Source organism: Lentinus tigrinus, assembly GCF_003813185.1.
Source record: "Lentinus tigrinus ALCF2SS1-7 unplaced genomic scaffold L226scaffold_57, whole genome shotgun sequence".
NCBI classification, from domain to species: domain Eukaryota; kingdom Fungi; phylum Basidiomycota; class Agaricomycetes; order Polyporales; family Polyporaceae; genus Lentinus; species Lentinus tigrinus.
This window is the reverse complement of record NW_027137966.1, coordinates 128,806-145,392: the sequence shown is the minus strand read 5'-3', so window position 1 is coordinate 145,392 and position 16,587 is coordinate 128,806. Positions and strand designations below refer to the sequence as shown.

Below are 16,587 nucleotides of genomic sequence, written 5' to 3'. Positions count from 1 at the left end.
ATACACAATAGACATACAGCAGGCGTGCTCAGCCATGTACACTATTCATCCACATGTTGCACCCAGGACGGCCCATAATCTCTTCACACAGTTCATATGCAGTGATCCACACCTTTCGCTGTACAGCCATGACTCGCGACGCTGTGTCCTCTGTGGCCACGAGGCGAATATTCAGCTCCTGCACCTCAAACGGTGAAAGAGGGCACCCAGGTGCATCACAGACTACTTGAGACAGCTGGCCTGGCTGTGCCGAGGTACTGGGGGCGAAAGGGTTGTCGGCCTGCCATTCATCTTTATTGTTGTCCAACATATGCTCCATGATAGCGTTGTTGTCAGCAACTTCCCAGTCGACACCATACTGGCTGATATCGCCAACCTCCTCTGAGAGATCAGGCTCTGGTGGCTGGTCAAAGAGACCCCGTGCACCGTCCTCAGGGAAGCTGAAGAAGAACATGTCACGTGGGCTGCGGTTTGGACCATCTGTATAAGTAACCAAAATATGTAAGGATTGGTCTGCGTGCACTAGCCAGGCCAAACTGCTGTTGAGACTAACTTTTGACCTGGAGGACATGGTTATTCCACATATGGACCCACTCAGCTGCATCTTGATTGATTGCACCAAGAAAGAGGTGGTGAAGGAGCCATATATGGGCTGGGTTATTTGGGGAGAGGCGGTGGTTGGTCTCGAGATTGGTGAAGAAGTTCTTCCACTTCTGTCCAAACCCATGTGTGACATCATACCAAAGATGCTCGATGCGGGTATTGTGAACACTCCTAGGATGATGTCAGAGAGGTGCTACATAACCCACAGTTCACATACCTTCCCCAAATATATGAACCCCTTCCACTGCTACGGTACTCCTCCATCCATTGAGCGACCAGGACATTCTCACCTCCATGATCACCACGTACACGGCTCGGAACACCATTGGCACGCACACCATCGAGAAAGACAGTGAGAACAGTGTCAGCACAGTTGTTGTTGCTAACATGCATTGATGTAACCATGCGTGAATGGCCATCAATGAAAGCATGTATGACAAGCTTCCAGTGAATGAGACCTGACAAAGAGGAACATGAATAGAAGCATTATATATATATATATATCACTGACTTACCATGTTGGCCATCATGGTGCCATAAAGAGTTCGCCCCAGCAACCTTGTACTTTCTGCGGTGAATACACCGGACACCGAAGATGCCAGATACACCATGAACCCGCATAAACGACTCCCGCAGACGCTTACGAGGCACCTTGTGTCCCATGGCAACCAGGCGCCCCTTCAGCATTTCACGGCCAAGCCATGGAAAGATCTGCAGGCTCTCCGCAACAATACGGTCAAGTTCGGTGTCGGAGAGGGTGGAGACAGGAGCAGTACTAGACTGGTGTATGCGAGAAGTGGAACCATCTGGGTTCTGCACCTCCTGGAAGACAGGTACACCAGGCTCCCGTAGACCGTACTCGACTGCACGGCGGGAGACAGTACGTGCAGACCAGCCAAGAACAGGAGCCAGGCCAGTAGGCCCCCGCATGTCCATGGCGAATGCAAGGAATTGTGGGTCGCATTCCTTCCTAGGACGGCCCCGACGCCCCGTCCGAGCCTCCCAGCTCACAATGACAGAAGCTGCATCTGCAGTGTCACCAGATGCATGGCACGCATCATCTAGCATTTGGACCATGCCCGAAATGCTAGCGACAAAGAGAGCATACTCGTCAGGGGGAAAAAGGCCATGGTGCTGTAAATTCATGGGTCACAAGGATTTATTGAGGCAACTGCACAAACATACCAGTTCTGCTGACTGCTGTAACTCAAGCACTTCAGCCCGGACTCTCTCCAACTGTGCGACATCGCCGATCTGTGTATGCAGGGCTGTGGAGACCCGTTTCTGAACGACGAGAAATGCAGAGCGGATGTGGGCGAGTCTTTCAAGGTCACCAAGGGTAGTCATGGGAGATGATAGGCTGGTTGCAAGGTATGACAGGTAGCTTCTATACAGGAAAGTGTGTTGCAGCAAGAGACCTCTGTAGGCGAAGTATGTGCTCGCGAACTTCGGGCGCTTATATGGTGGCTGTGCACACCCTGGGAATCCCCGGGAATCCCAGGGATTCCTTGGGCCAGAAATATTTATTGGCCGATCAATGCATGTTTTCCTCAGAACAGTGTCCTCAGGATTCCTTAGGATACCTAAGAAGGCACTATCACTATAATTATTGTTGACCTGGGGAATCCCGAGGATTCCCGAGGTACTAACAGAATGTAAAGCAAGTACGAGTAGGCCATTCCTGGATTTTCCTGAATTTTCCCTCGGGATCCCTCGGGATCCTTCGGGAGCCTTGGGGATCCCTCGGGATCTGGCAGGATCTCTCAGGATCCTTCAGGATCCTGCAGGATCTCTCGGGAAACGTGAAAAAATCGGTATTTTTGGCTGGGACGGCCACTCATAGAGAGCTCGCAGTGGGCGGAGGGAGGACGCGACCAGTGACCACTAAATGAGTCGCGATCGAGGCGACGCGTCTCGCTTATCACAGAGATGAGATGTGATTGCACGCTATCTACACAGAGATAACAGCAATCTAAGGTCAGGTCGCATTATGTAAGCTGCCGGGCGGCTAGCGGGCGCTGCCCGTCCCCATCTAAGACACAGCGAAGAGCTAGCGGGACAGCGATATCGAGATATCGGGGAGGGGCGGCACCAGTGCCACCCACGAACACGGAAAGAGCACCTTGGCAACGACAATGGGAGCGCGTCGTGACGTCGGGCGTGGCGAAACCATGAACACGGCGGGGCAGAAACGGGCGAGGGCTGCTGGATGCGAAAAAGACCGTGTACGGCGGACGACGGACGACGGTGGGACGTAGAAACACAAGTTAGGCGCGGTACGGGAATACGCGATACAAGGTAGTGTATGTCTGTCTCTGTATGTAACAACATCTGATATCAATGCGTGCGAGGGGGGTCATATGATGCGTAAAACGTGGATGAACGTGGGCGTGGAACAAGGAAAACAGTCGTGACGGCGTATGGCGGGACGGAAGCGAACAGCGAAATCGTGCAGCATAGCGAGTGCGGACCTGGAGGCGGGGAGGCGGGGGACAAACGGACGATCATTCATCAGTTGGGGCTGAAGTCGGCGAAGTACGGGTGAACCAAGGCGCGTTTGGCTAGACGTCATGGTGAGCCCAGTATACGAGCGGAATATGCATGGACACTCGTACCAGAGATGCGCTTTGCAGTGTCGTAAGTGAGCATGAGCTTGAGTCAAAATGTTAACACTAGCTTGCAAGACAAAGGCGGCGACAAGACAAGACAAACCTTCAGGAGGTCGATGCCCTCTTCGCCTAATGGCGTGACGTGTTCTCGGAGGTCTTGTGGAGACCAGTGCGGGAACGAGGGCTTGTAGTCCGGCAGTTGATGCACGCCGGGCCAGATCTCCTCGTTCGGCGTGCCGAGAACCCTATAATGCAACGTATGAGCGCCGACGAACAAGAAAGACACAGACAGCACTGACCTGAAGATCTTGAAGATTTGATCAATCTCCGAGTCTCCTGGGAACAAAGGATGTCCTCGCATGCACATCTCAGCGAAGATGCACCCCACAGACCACATGTCGATGGCAGTAGAGTAATGGCGCGAACCAAGCAAAACCTCAGGTGCGCGGTACCACAAAGTAACGACCTGTCAAGATATTTGTAAAGATAATCCACAGGCGCATCGCACGCAGTCGCGCCCATCATGCACGCACCTCATGAGTGTACGTCCTCATGGGAATGCCGAACGCTCGCGCCAGACCAAAGTCAGCGAGCTTGAGGTTGTCATCTTTATCGATCAGCAGATTTTGCGGCTTGAGGTCGCGATGAAGGATGCGGTGGGAGTGGCAGTAGAGCAACCCAGACGTAAGCTGGTGCGTGAATTTCTGGAAGAGGCCATCAGCATTCTCGTCCTCGGCTACGTTGCTACCTGGCCTCGGACGCGTGGTGGAACACGCAGCAGAACTGTCACGTGACACGTGTGATATTAACGTCGTCCCAAACATTGACAGTCTGGCCGACGCGTTGCGACGCGACGCAGCACGCTCGCACGCGTCAAATACGCGTAAAAACACGCAGACGACGCGCGGAGTGCATTCGAGGGATGTGGGCGTGACAAGTGGATGAGCGGACGAACCTTCACGATGGCCGGGGTGATTGGGCGCCCAGACTTGTTGCCATTCTCCATGTACCGTTTGAGATCAACGTCGAGGAACTCGAACACCAAGTACAGCTTCTGCTCGGCGTGAACGATATCAAAGAGCCTGAGGGAGAGAGGAAGGGGGTGAAGAGGAATTGAAAATTCATGAGCGATCGGGAACTCTTCATTGGAAACTTCAACGAGATTGACAAGCAGGATGAAGCGAGGAGCGAGGCAGATTCCCGAGCGTAATAAGATAGATTCAACGAACCTCACGACATTGTCGTCCTTGAGTTCCTTCAGAAGACTAATCTCCCGAATGGCCGTACTAGGAACGCCCTCGTCTTCGGCTTCCAATCTGATCTTCTTGAGCGCCACCACCCTGTTCGTCTGGATGTCTCGAGCCTTGTAGACGACACCATATGTACCTGGGTAAGATAGGCAGAGGTTGGAAGATGGCGTCGGGCGAGAAGTGTGCGATGTGAGACCGCAAGGAAAACGATTGATCAAGTTGTTGAAAGAGACGTACCCTCGCCTAGATGGTCACCGCAGGATCCGTCGTCAAACCACATACCCATGCTTCAGATAACCTCCGGGATACTCACCGACTTTCTCAATCTTCGAGTACCTTGTATGACGGTTAGTCTGGACCACCCGCCACAACCGTCAACGCCCACACCCACCTATCCATATCGTGGGTCCGGTTGTCTTGCGAAGGCGTCCGTGATGTTCGTGACCGTGTGCCGAGGTTGAGACCGATGCCCCTGGCGGAGGGGGCACTGCAGAAGCGAAGGAGGCGGGGGAGGAGGGGACGAGGGCGAGCGTAGACAGGCTTAAGGCCTTTATATGCGCTTACGTAACATTCAGGTGCGCGTCCTCAAAAGGAAACATGATGCGGTGCGGGGGGCAACCGTCGACAATTGTGGAACTTTGAAAGGTCAACTTATTCCCTGTCAAAACCCGGAACATACACAAGCCGGGTTCTCGGTGGGATTCTTTACTCGCTGAGTGCGGTATTTCTAAGGCCTGTTTCAGCTATCTTATTGTCTGCATTGTTGTGGCGGATGATGATGGCACGCATGTGCGCGAGGTTCGCAATAAGGATTCCTCCGTGAAACATGAAAAGGAGCTGCCAAGGGGGAAACGGAGTGCACGACTGGTACTAATCGCGACATACACAAGGCAGACACATCGCGAGGCAAGCCTCTCGTACCCTATCCGTTCCACCGCAACCACGGTTTACATGCGTGCTGGATTCGGATGGCGACGGTCGCAGACACACGACGGTGCGGTGACGACTCTTCGACGTAATTGTGCAACGTGTCCCCGCGCCGTATCAGCGACGGGCAACCGCTCCGCGGCGGGAGTGGATCTCCGGCCGTGATGACGATCTCGGTCACCTGCAGGCTTTATCTCGCCTCTCCACTTCACGACTATCGACAGGTCACTCTCATGCCCCATAGAGTTCCCGGGATTTTTGTGAGTCGGCGCGTTATCCCGCCCTATATATTTCCAAGGCCGGCTGCGTTGGCTTCCGTCAGAGAATTTTAACCACAGACATTGGAAAGCACAAGACTCACGGGAGAGACATGATATGGTCCCCTCACACATCGTCTACCATCTACTCCCACTCTTCCCATTCGCGCCTAGACAATGCTCGGATCCGGTAGCTCCGGTCATGCTGGCTATACCGACCCGAAGCCTAATGACTTCGAAGGCGACTTAGATTGGGAAGAAAATCTGGTTGGGTCGCGGACAGAGCGGCGTTCAGCATCGCTATGGCTCGTTGTAACCTCCTCTGCTGCACTGAATACAACTGAACTATTGACCAATCGCAATAGTAGTAGGAAAACCACTTACGACCGCGTAGCAACAATTCACAGGTCGATCAAACTAACGCTTGCGAACGGTGTTTCGGCCCCGTCGTTGAGTGACCGAAAATCGCGCCCTGCCCCCGCAGCAAGTCAGGCCCTCCGTCGTCCAGAGGTTCCGACGAAATTGCTCAGGGCACATGCATGTCGCGCATCCCCTGTTCGATGCACAGAGATACTTCTCATGCCATATGGGCGGCGCGCTCATGCGGGGTTACGGCTGCGGTTATTGAGATGGCATGACGAAGCTGGAGGCACGAGACCACTGACCTGAAGGAAGGCCGGTGTACTTGACTCTCCGACGGCCCCGAACCGAGTGGCTAGCGCCGAATCGATTTGAGGAAAACGACGAGAATTTGGTCCTGCTCATCAGTATCTCGGGTATCCTAAACATGAAACTAGAAAGTTCTCTCCATATCGCATAGGGGGGGGGTGTTCGTGTTCGCGGTCGTAGCAGTGCCGTAGTAGGGGGTCTGTAGTGGGCGCTCGGATGAGCAGTAAGAAGGAGAGCCGAGGGAAACGCACAATGCTATGTTTTGCTTGTTCGGAGACACTTTGACCATGGCTCTGTCTTCTTCAGTACTGATCGTCCTGGGGAAGAATACGGAATGCGTCATAATAATGCCTTGCCTCGAAAATAGGAGAGACATTGCATCAGTCCGCTATCCATGGGGTAGGCATTACGCACTGCAATGATGAGGGCGGAGTGGCCGAGGGCGAACACGATACCTGCGGGCTCACGGGTTGCCTGGAGGAGCGCGATAGACATATTCGAAGCCTGCAGCGAGCCCGGGGATCCCCAGACGGAAGGATGGGGGCTGATCCCTCTCGATCACCTGGATATCGCGCATCCTTCCCCCGAAGCTTAGTTACAAGAACTATTCTCATGCCGCCGTACAACGGGGATAAACCTGCTAGTGCAGACGCGGCTTCAGTAAAAAGGCTCCTTAACCACGCAGGGGTAGACGTACATGCTTTTCTTCTTCGCTACCAGTCGCCCCAATGGGGAGCACATGACTTGCTGGGATCAGACGTCGGCCAGGAGACTCAGAACTCAGACAGTGACTGAACTATCCCTCCGAGAGGGACCATCTTGGAGCCTACTCGGTAGTATACATAATGAGGACTTCTATCTTCTAACACCAACCTGGCACCACGTCGCCGACGGTCAACCCGGCCTTGGCCAAGCCATGCCCTCATCCGCGCGCGGGCGCATCCGTGTTACGTCAATATACTGGCCGGGCCACATGTCCTCGCCTGGTGCACCCTCAGACGTCAGCGCTGGTCCTCAAATAGCCTTAGATAGGGCATGGCGGGGAGTACTTACTGCGGTCAATAATGTTGACGTCCACATCGTCGTCGTCGTCGTCGTCGTCGTCGCCCTCTTCCGCTGAAGGATCCCATCGGTCCGCCGCTGCCGCCGCCGGGTTCTTCTCGCGGTCGACGGTGAGGTCTTTCATGAACCTGCTGAGCGACTCCTCCTTGAGGTCTTTCAGCGACTTTTCACGCGCCGCGCGCGCACGCTGCAGCTCGGGGAGATACTCCCTACCGAGAACACACGGACGTCAGCATAGAGGACGGATGGGGTAAGTGTAGCAAAGACGCACTTTTCATATTCCACACGCGAGTTTTCAACTGCTTCGAAGAACTCCTTCACGCCGGCGCCGGTGACGCTGGATACGCCAACAGCCTGCAGGACGTCAGTGGCTATCTTATGATGCCGTATAATGACCGGGCTTACCGTCAGGTGCTTGTAGAATTCATCAAGGACGAGGCTCATGCTGTTCATGAGGCTGTTCATGTACGTGGGCTCGCCCTCGTCGTCTGTCGTGCCCTGATGCGAGGCGAGGGCTGCTTGAAACGCCTCAAAGTCATGCATCCACTCCACTGCAAAGTCGTGCGGCCGCACGTCCGTCTTGTTGAATACCAGGATGAACGGAAGTTTTGTCTTGTACAAGATACTGTCAGAGTAGTCGATCAGCGCCGGATATCACAAAGCCATGCACTCGCGCTATCAGAAGACCTCCTCACCTGCAGGCGTAGAGCATGTTGGACATGAACGTTGCGGGCGACGTTGTACGGGGTGTGTCGATGATGTATGCGACAACCGTGGGGAGTGAGGAGGCGATCGCGTCTGTGATGATCGCCCCGGACGCGGACCAGGTGAAGATCTCTATCTGACCTGGGGTGTCCAAGATCACATAACTGGATAGGAATACGAGTCAGCTAGAGCAATAGGAGACTACCAGCGGACTTCACTTACTCGACGGTGTCCGCGCGCTTCTCGACAAGGTCGAGCACCTGATCGAATTTGGTCGTGAACAAGTTCAGCGCGGTAAGGATACCGCCATTCGGGCCGAGGTTGTACCTGGGAAAGCAGGTTCAATAGCCACTACAGCGCACGGAGGGACTTCGACACACACTCCTTCATAACCTTGTGGTAGTCCACGGTGTCTCGGATGTCGATGTTGGCCTCGTATGGTGTGTTTGCAACCGCGGGATCGAGATTGAGGACATATGGTGGCGACGGCGGATCAAGCGAGTGCAGGTACGAGTTTATTCGCTGCACAAACGTCGATTTTCCGGCTCCCGCCATTCCGATGGTGATGATGACAACAGGCTTCTTCTTCCCTGATGCAGAAACATTTTCTGCTGCAGATGAGCTCGCTGTTGGATTTTCTGAGCTCATTTTGGCTACAAGAAGATGGTGGAAGAAGGCAAAGATTCGCTGGAGAGCGCCCTAGAGCGGCCGCTCGCTAAGCCCGCATGGACGAGAAAGGAAACGGTCACGCGTTACGTCACACAGTCACACCCACATATACCGCGCCTCCCGAGCCGTCTCCGCGTTTCCCGCCGATTATCGCCTTGACTCAGACCCCAACGTCAACGGCGACGCCGACAACGACAGCAACGACGACAACACAAACGACGAGAGCGATAGCGATGGATGGTGCAGGCATTGAGCGATCGAACATATCAGGTGCGTTATCCACGGATCCAGGCCTGAGCCCCTTCGGTCTCAGGCAGCTTGAAGGCATTGTCCTCCATGTCGAGGAGAACGACGAGCAGCCGTCTGAAGTTCTCTCATACCGCAAGAACGAGTCCCGAATCATTTCTGTTGGTCGCAAACCATGCCAACCGGCCACTCATTTCGACCCTGAGCGCGCTCTCTTCCGCTGCCCAGTAGTAAGTCGCAAACATGCGAAGATCACCTTCACTGAATACGGGAACGTATGTCACACACCCTGCTGAGCTTCTCGATTTGCGAACTGAACATGACATCTGCTTTCAAGGTGTATATCACCGACCTGCATTCCCACCACGGGACTCACATCCTACGTCCTGGCGACCTCGTCTCGACTGCCCTACTCCCCGAGGTGCCTACGGTACTGGCCGACGGCGACCGGATTACGTTCGGCAAGAGCGTTGGCCGGGAATCGTACCTTGTGAAGCCAATTGTTGTCCGAGTCGAGCTGATGTTTGGCGGGGACGCCCCCATGGCACCCTCACCCCCGCCGATGTCGCTCCGCGCCGACGCTGCCGATGAAGCCGATCTCAAAGACCAAGGCTGTGACATCGAGTGCGAGAAGACCCCCATCTCGGGTCGGTATGGCGTCTTCCTTCCTTCGCCGGAGTCCTCGCAGTCGAACTCGGATGGTGAATCTGATATCCAAGAGGTTTCGCCGCCGACGTCTCCCCGAGACTCTTTGCCTGCTTCTTTCAGTATCCCCCGCGCTGGCGGCCCTTCTTCTTACTCCTTTGGTGGACGGCTACAACTTCTTCAACATATCCTTCCTCCGATCCACCATTTCTCCCCTGAGTCATCCCCTGAGCCCCCATACATCCCCCCCTCGAAGCAGGCGTCCATGGTGGACGTTCATGTGGTAGGTGGCGCGGTCGATGAGGAGGACATGGATCTGTCTTCCAGTCGAGAATCATCCCCGAGCGAGGCGAACAGCAACGACCACGACGACATTGCCGTCATCGGCGCTTGGCCCGCTTTTCCCTGGCGAATCTCCGAGTCGCCGTCTATGAGTATGCAGCGTGAAGTCATCGTGATTTCCGACGATGATGGCGGGTCACCTGCAACCAACGCTCCTGTCCAGGAGACCTTCGCAGGTAACCAGCTGAGGGATGAAGTTGATATTTTGGGTAGCGCTTTCGGTCAAGAAGAGTTCGTGACCAGTGTAGAAGAACAGCCAGCCCCTCCGCAGCCCGAGGGTGTTCTCGTCGAAGTCCCTCAGCCTGCAGGTGTCACCACCACCATCGATCTCGGCATCATGGAGGCGCAAGTCGCGGACACATATGTCAGTCGTCTTACTTCTGGTGCTACTTATCTGCCCTCCATGACACTACTGACACTTTTCAGACTGAGCTCAACGTCCTGCGCGCTGGCCACGATCAGAGCGAGGCCGAGTTCAACGCACACGTCCAGGAGACCAAGGACAAGCTCTTGGCGCTGGACGCTCAGATGCGTTCCACGCAGGTCTCCCTGGACGAGAGAAGTGCCGAGCTGTCGCTCGTCCAAGCTCGCTTGCAAGAGGTCGGTGACGTCATGAAGGTCCTGCAGGAGCACCGTGCGCTCTCGGAACGCGTCGAGGAGCTCGTGAGGGAGGTCAGCACGGCGAAGGAGTTGCTGAAAGGTCGGTTCTGATCCGTTCTCTGTGTTTTGTTTTTGACCTCATCGCGCCTTCCAGAGACTTGTGAACTGCAACGCGAGACGCGCGCTCAGATGGCCGGCGAGCTCGAGGCTGTCAAAGCCCTCCGAGCTGAGGCATCTGCGGCTGTCGCGGAAGCCAAGGCGGCGTGCGCATCCGCTCAAGCTCAGACGGTTGAGGTACGTTCTGTTGGCGGTCATCCCTGGTATCGTGGTCACTCACATTGCCGTGCAGGTCGTGAGCTCCCTCAAGAGGAAGAGGGACGCGATGGAGGACGAGGCCCCGCTGATGATCGACATCTCGAGAGACCTTGTTGCTCCTGCGCCGAAACGGCGGCGAGCGATGCGTGTCGTCTCGGTTGTGGCGCGGACGGCGACGGTGGCCACGTTGGGCGCCGTCGCGGCGTGGGGTGCATTGGCTTTCTCCTGAGTGGGCCCCCTTAGTATGCTTCCACGGCTATGCTTGCTCGGGACGTTCGGACGCCCGTCGGATCGTCTCGAGGTCGACGTTGCATATGTCCTGTCTTTGTTTGGACCAAGTTGTTGCTTTGCATGCGCATTATGTACTGTATGTATGTTACCGAGGAAGTCTCGCAAATTTGTATCATATGGTATTCGTTCTATGTAACATTGCTCTTGCTACGACGTTGGTGAAGCTTCCCCGCATGCCCTTCGGTACGACCTATGTGTTCCCGTGTACGACAGCCCTGTGGAGAAAGACATCAAGGGGCTGAAAGCTGCTTACACTTGTATGCGATGTCAAATGCTACAACTCTGAGCTTGTAAGATGGTCATTGGTCACGCATTCCAATTACTACGTAGGCAGTAGCCAAGGTGCGGACCAATCTCCGTCTCGAAGACTCGTACCACACCAGTTTGAACTTTGCGCGCGGTAGGGCGCCTACTTCGACGCGACCGCAATCTTCGGAATCGCAGCTGCTTATGTCGCCCCCTCTACGCTCTTTACATGGTCCAGTAGGAGATTGATCATGCTCCAGCTCCAGGTCTCACTGGAACGCAGACGGCGAAAGTTTTGCCGGGCTGAGTGTGGAATTCAGGCGGGCACCATCTGGCACCGTTGCATTACCAGCACTAATTGAAACGCGATTCGGTGAAAACGCAATGACATCTCGATTCGTTACATCCAAGCTCCTTGGTCGCGGGAAAACTTTCGTGCTCCATCTCAGATTGCTCGACCTTAACCGTGACTGGATCGGGGAAACAAGATGCGTCGACAAGACTCCTCAATATCGAGGATGCCTCGCGACATCTCGTGGACCTCTATCGTGATTTCTTCGTCGCCCTTGACTGCCTGAGGATCCGCTGATTATGGCTTGACAGCAACGTGACTGAAGCCACGATGTGTCTAGATCTGCATACCACGCGAGTCAGGTCGCCCAGGAGGATCACTAGGCCTGCGAAAATTCAGCCATGCCACGCATCCTCAGGCTGAGGCTGGTCGCCTGGGTTTGGGACACCGGTCCCAGTCAGGCGAGGTGGCGCGAAGGTCAGGTTGAGTTGGGATATCTACTAGACACACACGTACGTACCCCTCACTGCATCTATACCTAGTTTCCCCGCAATATCAGCTTGTAGTCACCATATCGGCAAGCCTGTCTTTATCGTTACCTTCGCGCCTTTCGCCATTGGCTGCGGGCTTTCTCAGGCTCTTCGAGAGCGGAAAGGGTGACGGAGACAGTCAAGTCGCTCTCAGGCTCGTTCCTTGCATCGCCCGCTGCATACGCTGTCCATGCAATGCGTCCACCTCAGGTCTTGAGACTGGCGAGTATTGCACACCGTGAAGCGAGCCATCAATTTCGCGCAAACGAGGGCACGTGCTGTAGGCTCTAACCACCTTTTCTGGCGTGGCCAGTGCCCACTGAAGAGCCCACCGGACACAGCGTCGGCATACACCCTGATATCTCTCAGATGGGCCCGCATACTGGCGTAGCATCATATACTATGCAGTTGACGGAATAGACCTAATGGCAAGCCCGACACACGAGGTCGGAGGCGGCTCCCCGATTCGGCACAGGCGCGCTTGCTCGCTTAGCACCAACCAGCCTTGGTTCGCAACCACTACAACCGCCACCAACCACCACCGACCTCATTCGATTCCCCTCCTCCCTCCACCTTCCATTTACTTCGCGCCTGCTTCCTGTGTCTTCAGCCTCGACTACGACCAACACTGCGTCGTCGATCTCTCGCCGAGGACGCGCACGAACTCGGCCCCAACCACTCCCATCCTCACTAGTTTCGACCCCCTGGACGCGTTCTGTTCACGTTTGACTCCAAAGATATCACACGACAGGACGATAGCAGATACTCCTTGACCCGTACCTTGAGGATCTCGAAATGGCTGACACGGCCGGCACACACGGTATATACGAAGACAAGGTCGAGTTCGCTAAGCGATACCTCACTCCTCTTCTCCCACCAAACACTCCAAGTCCTCCCCTGGACCACAACCCTTTTGCAGCATTGGAGAACGCAGCAGAGCTTGATGAGGCGACGTTGACATGCCAATTCGTATGTGCCCGCTACTTCAAGTTGCTATACCCTAGCTAACTGCGGCGGCCACCACCAGACTGTGCTTGTGAACCAATGCGACGCGTTTTCGGGGGGTATCAAACTGGCGTCTTGCGGAACAAGACCTGACCTTGCGAGGTCGATCGAGGGAGAGCGGAAGCCCAAGCCGGACATGGCACTCTTCCGTCCAGGGCTCGTGCCCGCCTCTGGAGTCCCCATGTGGTGCGACCAGCTTGTAGCGGTCATTATCACCTCGCCGATTCTAAGCAGTGCCCCCGAGGACGCGGACGGCTTCGACGATGGGTACGACATCATCACTCGCGTCGAGCTCATGTTCGCCGTCCAGCAGCGTTTTGCCGTCTTCACGCTGCTGGTTGTCCAACGACACTTCCATCTGATCCGCTGGGACCATGCGGGGTTTATTATCACCCAACCGATCGATTACTTCATTGATTGGAGATACGCTGCCGACGTCCTTTCGCGAATATCCCAATGCGCTGACCTCCAGCTTGGCCTGGACCCGACCGCTCACCGCCTCTTCCCTTCGGACCCTGAGTACCGATGCATGACGGAGGCTGCAGAGAGCCTCGCGGTCGACTTGGAGCTCACGGAGGGGTTCTTCGATCCGGACAACCCGCCCCAACGGCCCTACGTATTCTCCTACGTGCGCGCCGCCTTCGCCCGCTCTCTTGACCCACTCTGGCCGCGCTATCGTGTGGAGGTGCCCGACGGCAACGAGAACAGGACCTTCCTCGTTGGGAAGCCGCAGTTCCGCGCGAAGGGTCTGTTTGGGCGGGCTACGCGCGGGTACGTCGCGCTCGACTGTGAGACCGGGCTGTTCGTCTGGTTAAAAGACACCTGGCGCACCTGTGGTGTCTTTTTCGCGCGTGAGGGGGACGTGCTCATGGAGCTCAACACGGCGCACGTCGGCAATGTGCCTACTCTGCTCTACCATGATGACCTCATTGGGCAGGCCACGTACACGCTCCAGCGGTGGGCGGAGCAGCAGGGCGAGTCTGAAAGTGCGGAAGCGGGGTGCGCCGCGGGCCGCAAGCGTACACAGGGCTCTGGCCAGTCTGATCGGGTACGGTCATGCCTCCTGCGCCGCTATCAGCACTACCGGCTTGTGGTCGAAGAGGTCGCGCTGCAGTTGAGCGAGTTCCAAACCGGGCAGCAGCTCGTCAGCATTGTGGAAGACTGTGTCGTCGGTGAGTCTCGATGTGTCTGTCCCGCTTTAGGAATCGCCTGTTCATCGTCGTTGCAGCTCACCGCGGGGCCTTTGAACACCTCTCGCTCCTTCATGGCGACATCAGCGGCGGGAACATGCTTATATACCCGCGGATCGACAAGGTCGGGGGCCGTTACGCACTGCGGCTCCGAGGAATACTGGCCGACTGGGAAATGGCAAGGCCTGCCTCTGAGATGCCTTCTGAGAAAACCGTGAGTCGTGTATCACCCTGGCACCCGAATGAATTAGACATTTACTAACATAACCGTACTAGGGCACACTGTCATTCATGTCGGTCGCACGGCTATCCCTCACAAAGCCCGTGGAGGTCTGCGACGAACTCGAATCCTTCGCGTATGTGTTGCTCTACTACGCGACCCGCTTCCTCCGGTCGTCGTGCGCGCTGGACATCACCGTCGCAAACTACATCGAGGAGTTATTCGAGCAGTACAACACCGAAGATGGGCGCATCGCTTGCAGCGCGAGGAAGCTGCATACCATCCTGACGGGAAGGCTCGAAGTCGCTCACGGCATACCGTTGGAATTCGGCAGCAACATGGACAGCGTCCTCCGCACCCTCCTGTCGTGGTTCCAGGCCCGCCATGCGGTCTCGCAGCACGAGCTCCATCGAGGAGAAGAAGAGCTTCGTGAGGCAGTTCCACCTTCACCGTCCGCTGAGGTCGATCCCGAAGTAGACCATCCCCCATCATCGGATGTATCGCTAGACAAGCCTACGAATGCACACAAAGAACCCTCCGCGGACGACCACAAGCTCGCTTCGTTAGCCTCGAGCCACCACGCCATGGCGGAGCTACTGACGAATACGGAAGGGCTGCCGGGATGGCCGGACGATGACAAGGTTGGGGATAGGATTCCTATGGATTGGTGTCCTGACAAGAGACATGTCAACGATCCCTCGCAGGCTTCTGGCGGGCGGTCGGGCAACAAAAAGCGAAGGACCGGATGAGGGTGACCCTGAGACCTGGCAGATGCGCTTCAGGACGCCGCAGCTTCCTCGTCGGTCTGATGCTCAGGATGTCGTTAATCCTGTAGGCTGTATGAGTGTGTACTGGTACTCGAGGCCTGCTATAATACATAGAACAAAATCATTCTGAGTAGGTATGATGTCGAATGTGAACCTGCTCAACCCCATACACACCTTTCAGAGAGAATCTACTGCATCCCTAAACCTTCGTACACCCCCGCTGCTATGTTGTCGAGCAAACTCTCGGAAAACGTGTCCGTCTCTCGACACCATCGTCCAAGCTCCGCAAAGGTTTTCGGAGGCGATATCGGCGACGTAGTGGAGAGTTCTGACAACGCGTCTCGTAACAGACAAGCCAAGTCGTAGGATCTGGCTACAGGGACGCATGGAGGACTCGGAGTGCATGCGCGCTCCGGGACTTTCTGCGTCGCCGTCGCGCCTGTTGCCGAGGACGCGGTAAGCAAGCATGTGTGCCGGATGCATAGTATGCGAATGAGGAGCTCACCGATGCGGACGGCCAAGGGAGCGTTTGAGCTTGCAGCCTCAGGCACTGGTTTGTGTGCACGAGCGACCGTCTTCCGTCTCTCCTTGAAGTATGCAGAGATCTTGGCGGTGGTACATCCTCTGGCTCCCGGTAACTTCGCGATCACGGACGCAAGCTCCTTCTTCTGTTGCTTGCTCGGATAGGCCGTAACTTTCTCGTGGAATTCTGCGCGCAAATGCCACGTATGAGCTGCAGATCTGATCGCATGTGAGTTGGTGGCCTTGACCTCGCAAAATCAGGTACGCCTCCTTGGGAAGGTACTTGTCTTGCATTCCGGAGACTGTCTGTGCACGACCCGACATCCCCAGCGTGCGGTAACCCTTTGGAGTATAGACGCGAGCGCGAACCATCGTATTTGTGTCCAGTGACGGTTTTATGTGCGAGAGCGTGGACTGCGGCAACTGGAGCTGCAGGGTTAATAAGGCATACTCAATCATAGTACGCAAGGCTTGCGATCCCACGCTGCGGCGAAGAGGCTGCACAGAACCTTATTTGCTTCAGGGGGCGCTTCGAATACATCAGGCGCACAAGCATCTCTGTTCTTGTATCAAAACGCATTCATGCGCTGCAGACAAAATCGAGAGGAGGCGGGAAGAGGCGGGA

The 16,587-nt window shown here is 55.7% G+C and overlaps 6 protein-coding genes across 6 annotated transcripts; 2 read left to right on the top strand and 4 right to left on the bottom strand.

The window, feature by feature from the left end:
* Positions 1–28: 28 nt before the first annotated feature.
* Positions 29–867, bottom strand: L226DRAFT_472992 (uncharacterized protein; the record flags this gene model as incomplete). Its single annotated transcript, XM_067676498.1, has 3 exons — positions 29–480; positions 554–774; positions 821–867. The coding sequence occupies 3 exons, from the start codon at positions 865–867 to the stop codon at positions 29–31; spliced, it is 720 nt and encodes a 239-aa protein (XP_067529304.1).
* Positions 868–3,024: 2,157 nt separating this feature from the next.
* Positions 3,025–4,976, bottom strand: L226DRAFT_317167 (Pkinase-domain-containing protein). Its single transcript, XM_067673854.1, has 10 exons — positions 4,854–4,976; positions 4,776–4,798; positions 4,700–4,705; positions 4,442–4,598; positions 4,168–4,294; positions 3,746–3,916; positions 3,512–3,678; positions 3,316–3,457; positions 3,219–3,255; positions 3,025–3,164 (listed from the first exon to the last, which is right to left on the bottom strand). Exons 1-10 carry the CDS (start codon positions 4,859–4,861, stop codon positions 3,115–3,117), a joined length of 888 nt encoding a protein of 295 aa, XP_067529303.1. The 5' UTR covers positions 4,862–4,976; the 3' UTR covers positions 3,025–3,114.
* Positions 4,977–7,087: 2,111 nt separating this feature from the next.
* Positions 7,088–8,759, bottom strand: L226DRAFT_516865 (XPA-binding protein 1). The gene is made up of 7 exons (XM_067678491.1): positions 8,465–8,759; positions 8,305–8,409; positions 8,073–8,246; positions 7,783–8,002; positions 7,649–7,731; positions 7,369–7,586; positions 7,088–7,298 (listed from the first exon to the last, which is right to left on the bottom strand). Exons 1-7 carry the CDS (start codon positions 8,728–8,730, stop codon positions 7,210–7,212), a joined length of 1,155 nt encoding a protein of 384 aa, XP_067529302.1. The 5' UTR covers positions 8,731–8,759; the 3' UTR covers positions 7,088–7,209.
* A 141-nt stretch (positions 8,760–8,900) lies between these two features.
* L226DRAFT_563784 (uncharacterized protein) lies at positions 8,901–11,345 on the top strand. Its single transcript, XM_067683582.1, has 6 exons — positions 8,901–9,021; positions 9,076–9,272; positions 9,335–10,348; positions 10,411–10,684; positions 10,739–10,878; positions 10,934–11,345. The coding sequence occupies exons 1-6, from the start codon at positions 8,985–8,987 to the stop codon at positions 11,126–11,128; spliced, it is 1,857 nt and encodes a 618-aa protein (XP_067529301.1). The 5' UTR covers positions 8,901–8,984; the 3' UTR covers positions 11,129–11,345.
* Positions 11,346–13,399: 2,054 nt separating this feature from the next.
* On the top strand, positions 13,400–15,557 carry L226DRAFT_563783 (uncharacterized protein; the record flags this gene model as incomplete). Its single annotated transcript, XM_067683581.1, has 3 exons — positions 13,400–14,435; positions 14,492–14,667; positions 14,730–15,557. 3 exons carry the CDS (start codon positions 13,400–13,402, stop codon positions 15,420–15,422), a joined length of 1,905 nt encoding a protein of 634 aa, XP_067529300.1. The 3' UTR covers positions 15,423–15,557.
* Positions 15,509–16,421, bottom strand: L226DRAFT_540460 (uncharacterized protein; the record flags this gene model as incomplete). Its single annotated transcript, XM_067681876.1, has 3 exons — positions 15,509–15,879; positions 15,946–16,149; positions 16,211–16,421. The coding sequence occupies 3 exons, from the start codon at positions 16,419–16,421 to the stop codon at positions 15,629–15,631; spliced, it is 666 nt and encodes a 221-aa protein (XP_067529299.1). The 3' UTR covers positions 15,509–15,628.
* Between the last annotated feature and the right edge of the window lie 166 nt (positions 16,422–16,587).

What these genes read in the sequence shown, in the direction of transcription:
- L226DRAFT_516865 (XM_067678491.1), bottom strand. Translation starts at nt 8,730, where the DNA reads ATGAGCTCAGAAAATCCAACAGCGAGCTCATCTGCAGCAGAAAATGTT. An exon ending in TCGCGTGTGGAATATGAAAA is followed by an intron (nt 7,587 to 7,648) that starts GTGCGTCTTTGC and finishes TGTTCTCGGTAG; the next exon opens with GGAGTATCTCCCCGAGCTGC. An exon ending in CGTCAACATTATTGACCGCA is followed by an intron (nt 7,299 to 7,368) that starts GTAAGTACTCCC and finishes AGGGTGCACCAG; the next exon opens with GCGAGGACATGTGGCCCGGC.
- L226DRAFT_563784 (XM_067683582.1), top strand. Translation starts at nt 8,985, where the DNA reads ATGGATGGTGCAGGCATTGAGCGATCGAACATATCAG. An exon ending in CGCAAGTCGCGGACACATAT is followed by an intron (nt 10,349 to 10,410) that starts GTCAGTCGTCTT and finishes GACACTTTTCAG; the next exon opens with ACTGAGCTCAACGTCCTGCG. An exon ending in GGCGAAGGAGTTGCTGAAAG is followed by an intron (nt 10,685 to 10,738) that starts GTCGGTTCTGAT and finishes CGCGCCTTCCAG; the next exon opens with AGACTTGTGAACTGCAACGC.
- L226DRAFT_317167 (XM_067673854.1), bottom strand. An exon ending in AAGGACGACAATGTCGTGAG is followed by an intron (nt 4,295 to 4,441) that starts GTTCGTTGAATC and finishes TCTCTCCCTCAG; the next exon opens with GCTCTTTGATATCGTTCACG. An exon ending in AGGGCATCGACCTCCTGAAG is followed by an intron (nt 3,256 to 3,315) that starts GTTTGTCTTGTC and finishes TTTTGACTCAAG; the next exon opens with CTCATGCTCACTTACGACAC.